The 18,372-nt window shown below is 46.8% G+C and overlaps 1 protein-coding gene across 1 annotated transcript; it reads right to left on the reverse strand.

Moving 5' to 3' along the window:
• Positions 1-631: 631 nt before the first annotated feature.
• Positions 632-18,105, reverse strand: NLRP4 (NLR family pyrin domain containing 4). Its single transcript, XM_036306535.1, has 9 exons — positions 17,826-18,105; positions 14,338-15,884; positions 12,750-12,937; positions 11,183-11,350; positions 9,887-10,054; positions 5,604-5,774; positions 2,764-2,934; positions 1,689-1,859; positions 632-722 (listed from the first exon to the last, which is right to left on the reverse strand). Exons 1-9 carry the CDS (start codon positions 18,103-18,105, stop codon positions 632-634), a joined length of 2,955 nt encoding a protein of 984 aa, XP_036162428.1.
• Between the last annotated feature and the right edge of the window lie 267 nt (positions 18,106-18,372).

The following is an 18,372-nucleotide window of genomic DNA, read 5'->3' on the forward strand; positions in this document are numbered from 1 at the left end:
TGAACCAGGAGGTCAGGGTTTAATTCCTGGTCAAGGGCACATGCCCAGGTTGTGGGCTCCATCCCCAGTGTGTGTGTGTGGCGGGGGAGGGGGGGGGCATGAAGAAGGCAGCCAATCAATGATTCTCTCTCATCATTAATGTTTTTCTCCCTCTCCCTCTTACTTCCTTTATGAAATCGATAACAAATATATTAAAATGTATTTAAAAGCAACAACAAACCCAACACCTACAAATCAATGTTCCTCTCTCTCTGTGAAATCAATAAATAAAAATTTTTAAAAAAGGATTTACAACATGATTTAAGATACAAAACTTTATTGAGGGTTTAACATGTCATTGTGAAACAGGGAGGAGCAGTTACCTCGAAGGCCCCTCCATGGCTTGCCACAAAGTCACAAGGCAAATAAAACCCACATTAATCCACAATTTATAAAATACACCTGAACGGGGTCCCAGAAGAGTCGGGGTCAGTAATTTGCGGCTCCTGGGCACAGAGCAGGTACACGTGTGTGTGTGTGTGTGTGTGGAGGGGGAGGACTCCGATACTTATCCTTGGAAGCCGCTGTTGAGTCTGACAGTCCAGGTTGCTTGCAAGCCCATGCCTGCCCCTCTGGTCCTGGGTCTGACCCGTTACTGATGGGTGATGGTCAAGCAGGGGTTTCTCTCTTCCTCAGCCACCAGGAGTTCCTGGGTTTCCTTGTCAAATTCAGCTTTCTTCAGCCTGGCAAGTAGAGAAGGGGCTCTATTTCACTCATGCGCTTCTTTCCTTCTCTGTGTCTTTTTAAAATATATATTTTTTAATTGATTTTTTACAGAAAGGAAGGGAGAGGGATAGAGAGTTAGAAACATCGATGAGAGAGAAACATCGATCAGCCGCCTCCTGCACACCCCCTTCTGGGGATGTGCCTGGAACTAAGGTACATGCCTTTGAGCGGAATCAAACCTGGGACCCTTCAGTCCGCAGGCTGATGCTCTATCCACTGAGCCAAACCAGTTAGGGCCCTTCTCTGTGTCCTTTAAAAAATATATATTTTTTTGATGAACAAAAACAGATCCAGAGACAGAGAAGCATCAATCAGACCGGCAAACCTCAGAGGGAAGGTAGGGGAGGGTGGGGGTAAAAGGGAGAGATCAACCAAAGGACTTATATGCAAGCATATAGGCCTAACCAATGGACACAGACAACAGGGGGGTGAGGGAATGAGTGGGGAGAATGGGGGGGAATGTGGGGATAAGGACACATGTGTAATAACTTAATCATAATATATATATATTTCAGAGAAGGAGAAAGAGAGAGAGAAACATCCATGGGCTGCATCCTGCACGCCCCCAACTGGGATGGAGCCCAGAACCCGGGCATGCGCCCTGAACGGGAATGAACACTGACCTCCTGGTTCATAGATGGATGCTCAACCACTGAGCCATGCTGGCCGGGCTGTATTATGATTTGTACCCTCACAACACCAGTGCCACCATTCACTGGGCGCTCACAGGCCACGAGTCACTGCGTTCCGCCCAGCAAGGGATGTGAGTCTTTCACTCCTGCACCCCCGCACCCCCACCCCCAGCCTGGGAGCCTCGTTGGCATTTAAACGCAGTGAGACTAGACTGTGGAGGTTCCACACCCGCCCCCCTCCCCTCAGCTCCAGGCCCGACCCCACCCACGTGCAGCACAGGCACCACTCACCCCAGAGTCTGCAGCCCGCACTCCGGGTGCCTCAGGGCAGCGCACAGCAGCAGCACCCCGCAGCGGTCCAAGGGATTCCCAGCCAGGTTGAGTTCTTTCAGGCAACGGCTGCCCGTGAGAACAGAAGCGAGGTCCTCACAGCAGGCGCTGGTCAACCGGCACGCGTCCAGCCTGCAACAGACCGCCGGTGAGAAGCGCCCGGGTCCCTCCGGGCGGAAGCGCAGGAGGTGGCACGTGAGCTGGACGTGCAGCCCAGGCTCGACCCTCGACTCTGCGCGCACCGCATCCAACTGTCCCGCACTTGTGGCGTCGGATTAGGGCTCTGAGGTAGTTTGTGTAATCGGCCACACCCTCTCTGCTCCTCTCTGAAGGAAGGCTCGTGGCAACGGGACTTTGCAGCTCACCCCACTCGGGGTGAAGTCTGTCGCCACCCCTGCATCTGGGCGGGCATCGCCTGGCTTTGGCGAATATGACACGGTGGAGGCCACCTGAGGTGAGCTCTGGGCCGACACCTTGCACATTTCTCGTTCTCTGGGATCCCTGAGATGCTGGTTGTGTCCTTACAGAAGTCCATAGGTGGGTGCTCTGACCACAGCACCCGGAAATATAACTGCATGTGGGGGCGGGGTCTTCACAGAGGCAGGTAAGTTAGGGTGAGGCCATTAGGTTCTGCTCTAACCCACCATGATGGGTGTCCTTTTAAGAAGAGGAGCCCCGGGTGGCTCACTGGTTGAGCTTCAATCTATGAACCAGGAGGTCATGGTTCGATTCCCGGTCAAGGGCACATGCGGGGTTGCAGGCTCAATCCCAGCGTGGGCTGTGCAGGAGGCGGCCCATCCATGATTCTCTCTCATCATTGATGTTTTCATCTGTCTCTCCCTCTCCCTTCCTCTCTGAAAACAATAAAAAAATATTTTTTTTAAAAAAGACTCTGTTTTGGAGTAGGTAAGTTTAGCATGACAGCTAACTGCTATGTGCCCCGATGGGATTTTATTTGTCCCTCTCTTGCTGTCCACCAATCCTCAGTCTTTGGCGCCCCACCAAGATGTAGCCATGCTATTGAAGAGGTACCCACCCAAGATTCTCTAAGTGGCAGTTGGGATGCAGCAGAGCTTCGCACAGCGGCCTCACACCGTCATCTTCTATGTTGTTGTGCCCGATTTGCAGATTTCTCAGGTTTGGGTTTCCCGTGAGGATGGAGGCGAGGTCCTGACAGCCATTGGCAGTTATGAAACAGTTGAACAAACTGCAAGAGAACAGTAGTGATGCCACTTTCCGGGTTACTACTTTTTCTTAAAAAAAATCCTCACTCGAGGATATATTCATTGATTTGAGAGAGAGGGAGAAAGGAAGAGAGAAAGAGAGAGGGAGGGAAAGAGGAAGGGAGAGAAAGAAACATTGATTTGTTGTTCTACTTATTTATGAATTCATTGGTTGACTCTTGTATGTACCCTGACTGGGGATTGAACCCACAACCTTGGGCGTATCAGGACGAAGCTTCAACCAACTGAGCTACACAGACAGGGGCCGTCTTGATTCTATCGTTACTATTCACTGAAGTCTTTCTGTCCTTCTACATATATGGCTCCTCCCAGTCCTCAACCTCATCACAGATATGTTAAATCCTTATATTTGACTAGTAGCCCTTTGCACGAATCTGTGCGCCAGTAGCTTGCTGCCGCCCTTCAGTAGCTTTCCGCCCGCTGCCCACCCTCCTGTAGCTCCCCCCACCCCCTCCCCCTTCATAGCTTGCTGCCCTGCCCTCTCCTGTAGCTCTCCCGCCACCCCGCTTGTAGCTCACTGTCCCACCCTCCTGCTGATCCATGATCCTGTCCTTTCCCAGTCCCACAGTCGGTCATTATGCTTCACAGTGTAACAACCATTTGCACATTACATCTTTATTACATAGGGATGTCCTGCAGGTTCTCCATTACTTATCCTACTAGGGAAAAATAAGGATGCTTGAATCTGTAGATTGGAGTCTTTCTCCAGTTACGGAAAAATTTTAGCCATTAATTCTTTAAATAGTTTCTCTTTCTAGGATTCCTATTAAATGTGCCATACTTTCTTGCTTTACTTCTCATAATCTCTTCTCTCTTTGCCTCTTTTTCTTTCTTCATGCTGCCTCTGGATAATCACTTTCTAGCTTCCATTTTACTCATTCTCTCTTTAATTGTGTCTAATCTACTGTTTGAACCATCTAGTAAGTTTTGATATCAGTTATACTGATCATTTCTAGATATTTCATTTTATTTGTTTTCTCAATTTGCCAATTTTATTTCAGTTGATGGTTCCCTTTTCTTAATATATTTAAACTTATTCTTTTCCTTTAAACAAAGTAAGCATGATGGTTTTTTAGATAATAAGGCTGATTGCTCCAATTTCTGGAGTTTGGTAGGTGTGTTTGCTCATAGTGCTGTACTTCCTGTGTTTCAGGTCATTTTCACTATGTGTGGTTTTATTGACCTTGAAAGATCGTTTTAGGAATAAATTGATGCCAAAGATGATGTTATCCTGTTATCTACCTCCATGGAAGATGTGTACTTGTTTTTTCCAGTTGCCTAGTTTAATATTTTAAAATATTAATGTATTATATTTTATATATAATTTATATGTTATAAAATGTATAAAATACATATTCTGAATAAATACATATCTCAAGGATTTTTGGACAACCTCAAGTGGTCTGCATTTAGTCTACACAGACTACTTCTACATCAGCTTCTGGATGTTTTTAATATTTCAAAATATTATATGTGACTAGAGGCCAGGTGCATAACATCCTGGGGGTGGGGGTGGGGGTGGGGTTCACCTGGCCTGTGCCCTCTCACAGTCTGGGACCCCTCAGGGGATGTCCTACTGCCGGCTTAAGCCTGTGTGGGGTGGGCCAAAGCCGGCAGTCAGACATCCCCCGAGGGGTCCTTAGCATTGCCGCAGAGGTGGGAGAGGCTCTTGCCACCTCTGCTGTGCTTGCTAGCCATCAGCCCAGCTTCTGGCTGAGCAGTGCTCCCCTGTGGGAGTGCACTGACCACCATGGGGCAAATCTTGCATTCAGCGTCTGCCCCCTGGTGGTCAGTGCACGTCATAACGACCGGTCATTCTGCTGTTTGGTTGGTTTGCATATTAGGGTTTTATTATATAGGATATTTTTTAGTATCTTGCAGATCAAGGATTGAACCAGATAACCTAACCCACCATTATGAGATCAAGAATGCCCTGACCATTTTCTCACCTTATTCAACACATCCTTCAAGCAAGGAATACAAAAATTTCTTGAGAGATTAGGTAAAATGATTCTGCCTAATCCCACCAGTCTCTTTATTTCTCAGGGAGAAGCATTTGATGATGAAATGCTATCCCAATGGGTAACCCCAAAACACCACCACCACCACTGGTTATTCAAATATTTCTGTTTTATAACATGAAGTCTTTTCATTCTCTGCTTTCCCCTTACTCTTTTGCTGTCCTTATTCTTTCCTCAAGTATCCCCGATTTTATCCATGTCAATTCCCACCTACATATCAGGTCTCCCATCCCCATGTTTAACTCTTGTACCTGAAATTTCAGCTCTCCTTCTCCAACTGGCAAAACTTATACATCTTGTACAACACACGGCAAAAACATCTAGTCATAAAACTGCCCCTCAGCCCCAGTCCCAATTTCTCTCTCTCAGCCCTTATGTATATACCCCGACGAAGGACCAGTTACCACACATTAAATCCATAACATAGAGTCAAGGTATGGGTTGGTTCACCTGAACACCTCTCCAAGAATCTGAATCAAGTCATTTTTCACCTTCTCAGCTTCATCTCAGTCCCGGACCCTTTGACTTTCTTCATTTCTGAGTGCCTCCCCAAGAACCCAAACCCCTGAGAAGGAGGCTTGGCCTTTCAGGGAAGCCTCCAAAACACTTACCTTAGTGACTTCAGGTAGCAGGATGGCTGTTTCAAGGCCTCACTGAGAAGGTTCAAGTCTTTGTCTTTCAGGTCATTTATGCCAAGGTCTAGGTGGGTCAAGTTCCTGTTACCTAGGACAACGTCACGGAGGTGTTCCCAGCAAGGTTCCCTGAGGCGGCAGTCAACTAACCTGTAGGAACAAATACGAGGGAGAAAAGGAAGGAAAGGTGCCGGGGTCCAACCCCAGCAGGTCCAGGGGTCCCCAAAGGTGTGGACGGAGTCGGCGAAGAAGGAATGACATGGAGACAGTGTTCAGTTGATCAGCAGCCTAGCCAGGATCTCCAGCCAGGATCTCCAGCCAAGTTCTGGTCTGAATCTCCAGAGAGGTTCTGGCTTGGATCTCCAGCCAGGTTCTGTGTCCATGTTCCCTCGCTAGGTTCTCCAGCCAGGTTCAGTCACCAGGTTCTAGTCAGGTTCTCTTGCCAATTTCTGTAGTCAGGTTCAGTCCAGGATCTTTTGCCATGTTCTCTCGCTAGGTTCTGTCTCTAGGTTCTGAGGCCAGTTTCTGTTCAGTATCTTTTGCCATGTTCTCTCCAGCGAAGTTCTTCTGTCTCTAGAGAATGTTCTGTGCCTAGGTTCCGTCTCTCTTGGTTCCGTATTCTAAGTTCTGTGTCTTACTGTCTTATTACATCTGTATTTATACCAGTTGATTCAATCCTATCAATCTCTATTACAAAGGTTAGGGCGTTTCTTATCTCCATTCCAGGGAGTAAAGATTATGTAGCTTAAGCACGATTGTTCGTAGTTAAAGTGATTAATTACCCACCTGGCACTAGTTAAGAGGTTTTATTCCCTTCCTAACTTCAGGGGAAAATCCCTACCTGGGGAAACAACCTTTCTCAGAGACCTTGGTTAAAACACATAGTGCCAAGAAGGTGAGCAAACATATTAAGAACAGTATGCCATATATGCCAGGTCCCTTGAAACAGCAAGCATGGACCGGCTCCCGGCAAATTCCCCCTTTTTTATTTTTTTAAAAGCAGGCATTAAAAAGAAAACCCCGAAATGCTCTCTTGTATCCATTTTAAGAGTAGGATTGGCGCTTTCCACTATTACCTGAGTCCTGATCTATCACCCCAGGGAGAGCTTTGCCAATCCTGCACTTTCCTGGGGTGGAAAGGCTGCAGTGGGGTTAAGGATAAGGCTCCTTGGGCCTACCTCCTCCCATGCCTTTACATTTACCTTTCCTTCCTCAGAAAAGCATGGACATACTTCTTGTATAAAACGTTCTGTCTGACTAGGAGTAACCTTAATTCCTCTGCTAGCAAGCATATGTGTTAAAAGATCAATACAGAGTCTTATTTCTTTAGACTCAGTATGGCACATCTTCTTAATCTAAAGATCAATACAGAGTCTTCTTTCTTTGGACTCAGTATGGCACATCTTCTCAATCTAAGTTCTGTACTATCCACCTTCTTACCCTACTTATCCTCTATAGGGGGGTCTGCAGTACCCTGGTGGAGTCCTATCCGTCCCGAGTGTGGGGGTTCTCAATGGGGAGGGGAGCTTACCTAGGGGAATCCTGTTTCAGGAGTTCCCAAAGGTGTGGACGGAGTCAACGAAGACTATCCACCCTCTTCCTACGGTGGAGTCCTATCCGTCCCGAGTGCAGGGTGCTTACCTAGGGGTCCCTGTTCGGGCGCCATATGCCGGGGTCCAACCCCAGCAGGTCCAGGGGTCCCCAAAGGTGTGGACGGAGTCGGCGAAGAAGGAAGGACACGGAGACAGTGTTCAGTTGATCAGCAGCCTAGCCAGGATCTCTAGCCAGGATCTCCTGCTAGGGTCTGGTCTGGATCTCCAGAGAGGTTCTGCTTTGGATCTCCAGCCAGGTTCTGTGTCCATGTTCTTTTGCTAGGTTCTCCAGGTTCTCCAGCCAGGTTCTGTAGCCATGTTCCCTCGCTAGGTTCTCCAGCCAGGTTCTGTCCAGGTTCTCCAGCCAGATTCAGTCACCAGGTTCTAGTCAGGTTCTCTTGCCCGTTTCTGTAGTCAGGTTCAGTCCAGGATCTTTTGCCATATTCTCTCCAGCGAAGTTCTTCTGTCTCTAGTTCTGTGTAGGTTCTGTGTTCTAAGTTCTGTGTGTAGGTTCTGCCTTCTGAGTTCTGTGTTCTAAGTTCTGGCTCTTGCTGTCTTGTTGTATCTGTATTTATACCAGTTGATTCAATCCTATCAATCTCTATTACAAAGGTTAGGGCGTTTCTTATCTTCATTCCAGGGAGTAAAGATTATGTAGCTTAAGCACGATTGTTCGTAGTTAAAGTGATTAATTACCCGCCTGGCACTTAGTTAAGAGGTTTTATTCCCTCCCTAACTTCAGGGGAAAATCCCTACCTGGGGAAACAACCTTTCTCAGAGACCTTGGTTAAAACACATAGTGCCAAGAAGGTGAGCAAACATATTAAGAACAGTATGCCATATATGCCAGGTCCCTTGAAACAGCAAGCATGGACCGGCTCCCGGCAGAAAGGACTCCATATTTAGAGTATTCCTATCATCCTATACAGGGTGTCCCCCCCAAAAATGTATACACACTTTAACACTGATAACTCATGTGATTTTCAATCCTTTTCAGGTTTAACTGATTTGAAATCATTGGTGAAGCCAGACTAAGCTTTGAACAAAGAAAATGTACCCTAAAGTGCCACTGGACTTTTTTTTTAATGGGGAAGCATAAAAGATAAAGTTTATGGTACAAAACCAGCAACAGTTGACAATACACAAAAACCAAACCGACAGATTCTTGATGTTTGTGATTCTATTGCTTTGTGTTATCAGCAATGCCTAGACCAGAACAGGCATCAGTTTGAAAACAGGCACTGGCAAAAAAAAATTATTCATTTCTGTAGATTCATTAAATTTTTTTTGTTAATCCTCACCCAAGGATATTTTCCCATTGATTTTTGGAGAGAGTGGAAGGGAGGTGGGGAGACACAGAGAGAAACATTAGTGTGAGAAAGACATCGATTGGTTGCTTCCCGCATCCGCCCAGACCAGGGCTGGGGATAGAGCCTGCAACCAAGGTATGAGCTCTTGACCAGAATCGAACTTGGGACCCTTCAGTTTGAGCGCTGATGCTCTATACACTGAGCCAAACCAGCTAGGGCAATTCATTTAAATTTAAAAAATGAACTGTATATTAATAAACACTAGCTTTATAATCATTCAAGGTGTGTGTACACTTTTTGGGACACCCTGTATATATATATGAACTTCTCTCTTATCTGAAAATACATCCCTTTTTTAGCCTCTTACATGATAAAGAGATTAGAATATAAAGCTGACCTAGTCATGTAGAAGTTAATTCTCATTCTACATTGGATTCTGTCTTTGGTCAAGATACTGCTTCCTCATGGATTGGTCATGTGCATTGAATTAACTTTTTCAATTCTGTTATTCTTTCTCTGTAATTATTTAAAAATTTATTGTTGACAGTATTACAGATGTCTCCAACTCCTCCCCCCTTTTTATTTTTCAATTACAGTTGACATACAATATTGTATTCATTTCAGGTGTACTAGTACACTCCATGATTAGACATTTATATAACTTAGGAAGTGATCACCCACAATAAATCTAGTATCCAATTGGCACCATGCATAGTTATTACAATATTATTGACTATATTGCCCAGGCTATACTTTACATCCCCATGACTGTTTTATATATATCAATAGTACTTCTTATTTTATTTTAAATCCTCAACCAGGGATATGTTTTTATTGATTTTAGAGTGAGGAAGGGAGAGAGAGAGAGAAAAAAAAACATTGATGTGAAAGAGAAACATCAATCAGTTGCCTCCTGTACATGCCCTGACTAGAATTGAACCCACAATCTTTCAGTGCATGGGAGAACACTCCAACCAACCAAGCCACCTGGCCAGGGCCCAATTTGTACTTCTTAATCACTCCACCTTTATCACCTAGTCCCCCAACCCCCCTCCCCTCTGGCAACCATCCGTTTATTCTCTGCATCTACGAGTCTGTTCTGCTTGTGTATTTTTGTTCTTTAGGTCCCGTATACCCATGAAATCATATAGTATTTGTCTCTCGCTGCCTGACTCATTTCGCTTAGCGCAATACCACGATAGTTCGTGGCTTTCCAAGGGATGCATGTTTACTTTGGACAATTGTAAGGTACAGCGAAATATGGAGCAGAGGTTGCGAGCTAGTGATGCCTCCATCAGTGGATAGATTTTAGACAGTAGGCCATGGTGTTCAACAGTGGGCACTCCCAAGAGTCACTTACCCCAAGCCCTGCAGAGCACAAGCTGGGAGGCACAGGGCTTCACACAAGAGGGACAGCCCATTGCCCAAGCAGTTGTAGGATAAGTCCAGAATCTTCAGCTTTGTGTTCCTCATCAGGACCTCCTTGAATCCTTCACAATCATCCGCTAAGAGGCCACACCCCACCAGCCTGTGGGGAAGAGGAAATGTCAGATCCCATCAGCTTCTATGTCCCCAATTCACCCCTCTGGCTAGTTTCATCAGAGTCAGGAAGCCCATGTTTTCTGTGCTTGAGTCTCACCCTGAAACCCATCACCGATTCTCTAGACTTGAGACATGAAGTTACTGTTCATACACAGCTTCAAGTTCCCCAATGAAAAGCCCCCAAGACATCACGTGATCAACAAGGCTTCTGCCTGTTCCTAAATCCATGTGGGTCAGCCACAGGGGCCATGTTGAGTTGCTTGACCTCTATCAGGTGTTATTCTTCAAGGTATTGGGTATGTTTGCTGTTCCTCTAATTCCACCCCTCCAACTCCTGAACCCCACTTAGGATGTACTTGTTCACCCTGAATTGTTCTGAATTGCAAAGAACTGCATTACTAGCATTCAGGTCCAGAAACACATCATGTCCATCACCCCTGTCACTTATCCTCACCTCTAACACCATGGTCTTGCTCATCTGTGAACTTTATATAAATAAAATCATATGATATATTTACTAGTACTCTTCAGTGTGTCTCATTTCCATCCATGAGACCTGTGAGATTCATCCAAATTTGTTGCTATCATTATAGATTGTTCACTCTCAGGAAGGGAGTCTATAACGACAGGTCTCTCTCTTTTTTTATTGTTTTATTGCTTAAAGTATTACAAAAAGTATTACATATGTCTCCTTTTCCCCCCCGCCCTTGACAATCCCCTGGCCTCCCCTACCCCTAGTGTCTTATGTCCATTGGTTATGCTTATATGCATGCATACAAGTCCTTCTTACCTAACTGACTATTAGTAGGTATTTACATTTTTCAGATATCATGAATCATCGTCATGAATATTGTAGGTCCTATCTTTTGGCAAACTTATGCATACAGCTCTGTTGGATGTACACCTCAATGTGAGATTGCTAGGTTACACAAGATGTCAGAACCCAAAGAGAGGCAAATGGTTTTCCAAAGTGGTTGTACCAATTTAGAAACTTGAACTCCCCTATTTAACGCTCAAGTTCACGGAAAGGTAAGCTTGTCTATGAAGAATAGAAAAGAGGATGAAAGTAGACAGGTAGGAAAAATGTATGAGGCTGGTGAGCTTGGAGACCTACAGTAACTTCTCTATGTTGCACGCGGGATTGTTCAAAGCATTACACAGCAACTTGAAGTCATCATGGGAGATTCTTGTGTCACTGAGATCCAGGTGTTTTAAAACCGGGCTCTGAGTGAACACCTCAAAGAAAAACCAGCTTTCAGCGGAGAAGGAAACGTTATTCATCCTGCAGAAAAAAAAGAAGGCTTGGTTAGGTTTCTATTCAACAAAACCTGAGAAGACAGCTTGAGCACCTGCTTATTCTCACCTGTGATGTAATATTTTCCACTGTTACAAACTCCCAAGTGTAAGCGAATTAACAAAAAAAGTTGCTTTTCTTCCTCATGCAATGATTCAATGAAGATGTTACTGACTGTTTGGGAGGAGGGTTCCTTTAAGACAATAGCTCTCACCCAGCCAGTGTGGCTCAGTGGTAGAGCAGTGACCTATGAACCAGAAGGTGACAGCTCAATTCCTGCTCAGAGTACATGCTGGGTTTGCAGGCTTGATCCCCAATAGGGGGTGTGTAACAGCCAGCTGATAGGTGATTCTCTCTCATTATTGCTGTTTCTATCTCTCTCCCTTCCTCTCTGAAATCAATAAAAATATATTTATACTAGAGGCCCAGTGCACATTTGTGCACTTGGGGGCAAGGGGGGGGTCCCTCAGTCCAGCCTGTGACCTTTTGCAGTCCAGGAGCCCTCGGGGGATGTCCGACTGCCGCCACCACCGCTGTGCTCGCCAGCTGTCAGCCCAGCTTCTAGCTGAGCAGTGCTCCCCCTGTGGGAGTGCACTGACCACCAGGAGGCAGCTCCTGCATTGAGTGTCTGCCCCCTGGTGGTCAGTGAGTATCATAGTGACTGGTTGTTCTACCATTCCGTCGATTTGCATATTACCCTTTTATTCAGCCTTTGGCTGAAAGACAACAGCACGCTAGGGCAAGGGGAGCACACTTTGGTGGGGGGCACCTAGATATTGCTGCCACACCAATTCTCAGACTAATATCACTCTTGCATATTCCTCTCTCTGGAATCCTTACTCTCCACATCGTGGCAGGGGAGAATCTAAAATCCTAGATTAGAAAGGCTTTCCAGACCACCAGAATCTCAGATTCACTTGCTTCTTTCATACCCACCTCCCACAGAAGAGGATCTACACATTTTATGGTGGGGAACACAGAAACCAACCAAGCCACACGTGACCATATATTCCTGGAGGTCAGGACCATAACTCCTAAGCTCCCTTCATTTTGTGGTATTCAGTACAAAGCCTGCCACCCCACTGGCCCTCAGATATGGGTTGGCACAATGCTCCTGAAGCCGTTTAGGAAGGAGCAGACACAGTAGCTACCAGCAGGGGCTCTGTGCAATCAGCTCCGAGTTCAGAACCCAGCCCTGCCCTCTGTTAGCTTTGTGACCTTGAGCAGCCCATTTCAGTGTGGTGAGTAGGGGTAGAGGCTACACAGCTAGAGACATGGGATGTGAGACTCTGCTCTAGGCTGTAAATCTCCAGGTTGCCCCAAAAGCTAGAAGTGAGATTCATTGATCTCCACAGCAGACTCAGGTCCAGGCGGACCTCCAACTTACTTAAGCTTCTGAAGGCGACACCTGGGGTGCTTCAGATGATTGCTCAGTGTTACGAGGGCCGGCCCGGGGAGGTTACTGTCACTCACTCGGAGTTCTCCAAGGTTCTCATTTGCTGTGAGCATGGAGCAGATGTTATTCCAATAGAGTAACTGGTAACCTGTCCTGGAAGGAATGAGACAGGAAAAGTTCTCCGCGGGTCAGCAGTCACTCCAAGCCGTTCATAACATAGAAGCATCATAAGTGATCTTCCCAGACGCAGGGCATCTGACTCAGAGCAGACTCACCCGTGGTCAGGTCAGCTCATCCTATATTCATGATTCTCAACCAGGGGCCATGTTGTCCCCAGGGGCTGTTGGGCAATGTCTGGGGACATCTGTGGTTGCTCCCACTTGGGGAGAGGGGTGCTTCTGGAATCTAGTGGGCAGAAACCAGGGATGCTCCTCAACATACTAGAATGAACAGAACACCGTCCGCCCATCCCCAAATGTCAATAGTGCCAGACTGAAGAACTTTGGCGTATCTGCCGGGAATTCGATAGGGAAAGCTGGAGCCGTAAAGCATAGGTGTTAATGAACCTCTAGCAAGACACCTACGCTCACACTGAGCCTTGACCACTTCCTCACTTGGACAGCTTTCGAGATATCATTGCCTCAGTTTCCTTGCTTGTAACATGATAATTAAGAGCCACCTATCTCGGGGGATGAGAAGAGATAAATCAAAGAACTTATATACTTATATGCATGGACATGGGCAATAGGGTAGTGAAGACATGGGGAGTAGGTATGGGCTGGGAGGAGGAGGTTGAAGGGGAGGAAAATGGAAAATGAGAAATACCTGTAATACTATCAACAATAAAAAATAAATTTAAAAAGTGGAGGGAGAGAATCTCTCTTATATGATTTTTTTTTATTAAAGTAAGTTAACATTTGGAAGATTGTTCAAAATCCATTTAAAAGGTAATTGCGCCCTAACTGGTTTGGCTCAGTGGATAGAGCATCGACCTGGGGACTGAAGGGTCCCAGGTTTGATTCCAGTCAAGGGCACATACCGGGGTTGTGGGCTCAATCCCCAGTAGGAGGCATGCAGGAGGCAGCCAATCAATGATTCTCTGTCATCATTGATGTTTCTATCTCTCCCTTCCTCTCTGAAATAAATAAAAATATATTTAAAAAAATAAATAAAAGGTAATTGTTAGCTGGGAAGTCAAGAAAGAGTGTGGTCCTATGGAAACGGTATGAGAATTAATTTGAGGACCTATCAGCAAATACTCGAGAATGTGTAGGAAGACACTGCACAGCCTGTCCTATTCGGTCTTCCTAGCACCTCCCAATACGGCAGTTCACATTGTTGCCCTTTTTACAACGAGGCAACTTCAACAGAGAAAGACCACCTTGCGGACAAGGTCGCCTGTTTCCTAAGGAGTGCAGCCAGGATGTGAGCTGAGGTCTGTTTGACAGAAAAAGGTGAGGTCCCCAACCCCAATCTTCTATGAAAAATGCCGGGAGCGAAACCCACTCGGGAATACAGACAGATGCTAAAAAGGCAACAGAAAGAAAGTCACTGAATGGACTCACATGGAGGTGTCTACGAAGACATTTTGGATGGAAAAGTCAAGTTTCCTCAAGGCCGAACAGCGTGTCAAGCAGTAGGCAAGGACCATCAAGTCTGTCGGGTCGGTGATCAAAAAGGACACCTCTTGGAACAGGTCCACCGCCCACCGCACGAAGGCCTCGTCCTCCATCTCGAACAGACAGTAACACAACGTCAGGAAATTCAGCTGCCCCCGAAGGCGCTCACTCTCACTGACGCCCCGTAGGTGCTGCTCAACTGCCTGCCGTACCTCCTCCTGGCACAGGTGGGCGCCAAAGAAGGCACCCAGCTTCCGCTGTTCCTTTTCGTTCAAAAGGCCAAACAGGAAAGATGGCAGAAAGATCCACTGGGCTTTGGTTCTCTTCGAATGGGTCGCCAGCACAGCCTCGGCACAGCCCACCGCTGGGATCGGGTGGTCGGTGTGGTTCTTGATGAAGTAGAACAGGGCGGCGCAGACCTCCTGGATGCATAAGTGGAGGAACGTGTAGGAAGCGTTCCTGGTGCCCCCGCCCTTGCGAAGGGCCTTGATGTCCAGCAGTGCAGGGATGTCAGAGTCTGCCAACCCGTTTCTCCGGAGATCCTCCTCCCCGAACACAAACGTGTTGCTCCACATGCCCTCGGCAGCCAGGGAACACAAGCCCTTCAGCCGGACTAGGCTTTGCTCATCCGGACAGCGAGCCCCCTTGGGCGTGAACAGGTTCAAGACAAACGAGGAATACAACGAGATGGTCCGCCGGCAGGTCATCGCCAGGTCTTTCCCTCGTTCCATCTCCTGCTTCAGACAAGTGCACGCGGCCCAGCACAGGACGGGGATCTGGCACATGGAAAACAGCTGCTTGTTGCTTCTGATGAAATGGAAGGCTTTGACGCCTCTCCACCCCTTCCGGAACATGCAGCTGAAACTCAGCAGCATCTCGTCCTCCGTGAATCCCAGGAGCCTTTGGATCCTTGGGTGCCCCAGCCTGTCCTTGATGAACCGTGTGTACCCAGGCACCGTGGCCACGAGCAGGGAGGACTCCGGGAGCATCTTCTTCCTCAGCAGGCTGCTCAGGACCACCTGGACGGGCCGCTGAGCCATCCAATCGCTGCACAGATCCGACTCGGGCTCATTCAAGTCATACATCAGCTCTTCAAAGCCATCGAGGATGAACAAGAGCCTCTCTGGTTCGGAGGTGATCTCCGCAATGGGGGCGAGGGAGTCGGACCAGTCTCTACAGATCAAGGCGGCCAAGCTGGTCGCGGTCACCTGCCTCACCTCCCGGCAGCAGAGGTAGAATATGTAGGAGAACTTCTGCTGGTAGAGCTTGTCCTCTGCCCAGGCCAGCATCAGCTTTGCCAGGAAAGTGGTCTTCCCGACCCCCTGAGCCCCTGTAAGGATCCCCGTGCGTCTCCTGGGCTCCTTGGGAGCAAAAAGAAACTCCAGGCATTTGCGCTCTTTCTGGGTGAGCTCCTTGTCAACGTGCCCATAACAATGCATGACAGGGTCTCGGAACCACGCCTCGCTGAATTTCTCCTTGACATGAGCGCGATACGTCTTCGTGTATCCTGAGTCCGTGAGCCCGAGAAAATAAGACAAAACACACATGTTCGAGTGAAAACCCCAGTACAGACGTTGGCATTGGCCCTGCCATTTTTCCCTCTCACTGCGTCTTCTCAGGGATCTGAAAAAACTGTGGCCCACCGCCAGAGCTGGTCAACAGTCTGTGTTGTAAAAAAAAAAAGTCCCTGGGACTCAGTCATGCTCTTTGCTTATATGTTGTCTACAGCTGCTTTGCCACTACCTGAAACTATTGTAGTATTGTGTGCAACTATTCAGGTACCACAATAGAAAAGTCAACATAATATCCCAACTGTTATTATAGCAAGATGGCATGCATTCCAATATTTTTTAAACTTCTTGTTTTATTTGAGAGAGAGAGAGAGAGGAAGGAAGAGATAGAAACATCATCAATGATGAGAGAGCATCATCAGTTGGCTGCCTCCTGCATGCCCCACCCTGGGGATCGAGCCTGCAACTGGGGCATGTGCCCTGACTGGGAATTGAACCATGACCTCCTGGTTCATAGGTTGATGCTCAACCACTGAGCAGCACTAGCTGGGCTGCATTCCAATATTTAAATGCTCCAATAGGGCTACTGTGAGGATATAATGTAGCTGCTGAGAAAATTGCATTCTATGTGAACATGATCCATACACAAACGCCGATGGTCGTCATGGTGATCAGAGAGCATGGCAGGTGTTACTATTGGGGCTATCATGTTGAAAAAATGGTCAAATCTTTTTTCAATATAATCCTTAGCCCAGAATATGACTGTTGATTTTGAGAGAGAGAGGAAGGGGGTGCAGAGTCGGAGAGAAACATAGATCTGTTGCCTCCCATGCGTGCCCTGACCAGGGATCAAACCCACAACCTTTTGGTGTACTGTATGATGCTTCAACCAACTGAGCCACTCTTGATAGAACAAAATACAATCTTCCCTTTTAAAAAATTGGCCCTTAAGGCTATATCGCATGTAGGCCATAGCTCCTCTGACATGAACATTTGCTTGTTAAAGATTAAAATGCATCCATACAGGACAGTGACTTAGAAATCTTCTTCAATACTGGCATTCCATAGCTGCTTTGGATAACTACACAATGACACCAAGTTAACCTTAGCTCAGTGTGTGATCCACAAAATATGTTAACTATGATTTTTGCTCAACTGTAAAGTTCGTAGTTGTTGTGATACAACTTCACCTTAGAGTTTCTGGCTTGGATGCAAGGATAAATAATCAGTAACCCAGCCCTGGTTGGTGGGAGCAGTGGTTAGAGTGTCAGCCCATGCACTGAAGGGTCTCAGGTTCAATTCCTGGTCAAGGGAACGTACCTGGGTTGCAGGTTCGAGCCCTGGCCCTGGTCAGGGTGTGTGTGAGAGGCAACCAATTGATGTTTCTCTCTCTCCCTTCCATCCCCCTTCCACTCTCTCTAAAAAGCAATGGAGCCCTAGCAGATTTGGCTTAGTGGATAGAGCGTTGGACTGGGGACTGAAGGGTCCCAGGTTCGATTCCAGTCGAGGGCACATGTCCGGGTTGTGGGCTCGATTCCCAGTGTGGGTCATGCAGGAGGCAGCTGATCAATGATTCTTTCTCATTTTTGATGTTTCCATCTCTCTCTCCCTCTCTCTTCCTTTCTGAAATCAATACTAATAAAAAAAAGCAATGGAAAAAATATCCTCGAGTGAGAATTAAAAATAAATAAATAAAAATAACAAAATTATCGGTAACTCAGGCGTGCAATTCAGGTGAAGACATGGCACCCAACCACATTTACCACATGGAACCACTGTCTTCTGTGGACAAGGATGACACGATCCCCTAGTACTTGCTGAGTCTGCTGTAGAGAGCGTTAGATGGAGATGATAGATGGAGATCATTTATCAAAATTATGTCAGGATCCTTGAGATGAGAAGCCTTGTCCCCATGCTCCAACCCCAGACTCCCTCACCTGTACACTCCTTCTTGGCCTTCTGGCAGAGGTCCTCCCGGTTGATCTTCTGGAAGATGGTGAAGGTCACATCCCAGGCTTGTGTTTCCTTATAATGCTTGACCAGCAGGGTTGCCAGGACTTCCCGGGTTGCCTTCTTCACATTAGCCCAGGGGATCTGCTGGAGTCCCAGGTGCAGAGTTTCTTGCTTGAGCTTCTCCTTAAAAATGTTAAACTCGTTCCTGCTGAGCTCCTTCAGGTACCACAGAAGGCCAAACTCAGAAAAGAAAGATGATGCCATCTTGACCCGGACAGAGATCACAGTCTTCAGAGAGAGAGAGAATTCCAGGAACGAGGACTAAATGAAACCTGTGTAAAATTCAGAGCAGTTCCAAATTATCCACATTATTCTCTGGACCTCATCTCTGTTCTCCTGCTTGTCTCAACAGGTATGAATCTAATTTAAAAAAGAAAACTCAGCCCTAAGCTCCAAGTTCTCCCATCCTCATGATGCCTTTTGTGCATGAATGTCTTCCTGTGTATTCGAGACCCCCCACTCTTCCCACTG

This window comes from Myotis myotis, unplaced genomic scaffold (genome assembly GCF_014108235.1).
Source record: "Myotis myotis isolate mMyoMyo1 unplaced genomic scaffold, mMyoMyo1.p scaffold_m19_p_42, whole genome shotgun sequence".
Taxonomy (NCBI): domain Eukaryota; kingdom Metazoa; phylum Chordata; class Mammalia; order Chiroptera; family Vespertilionidae; genus Myotis; species Myotis myotis.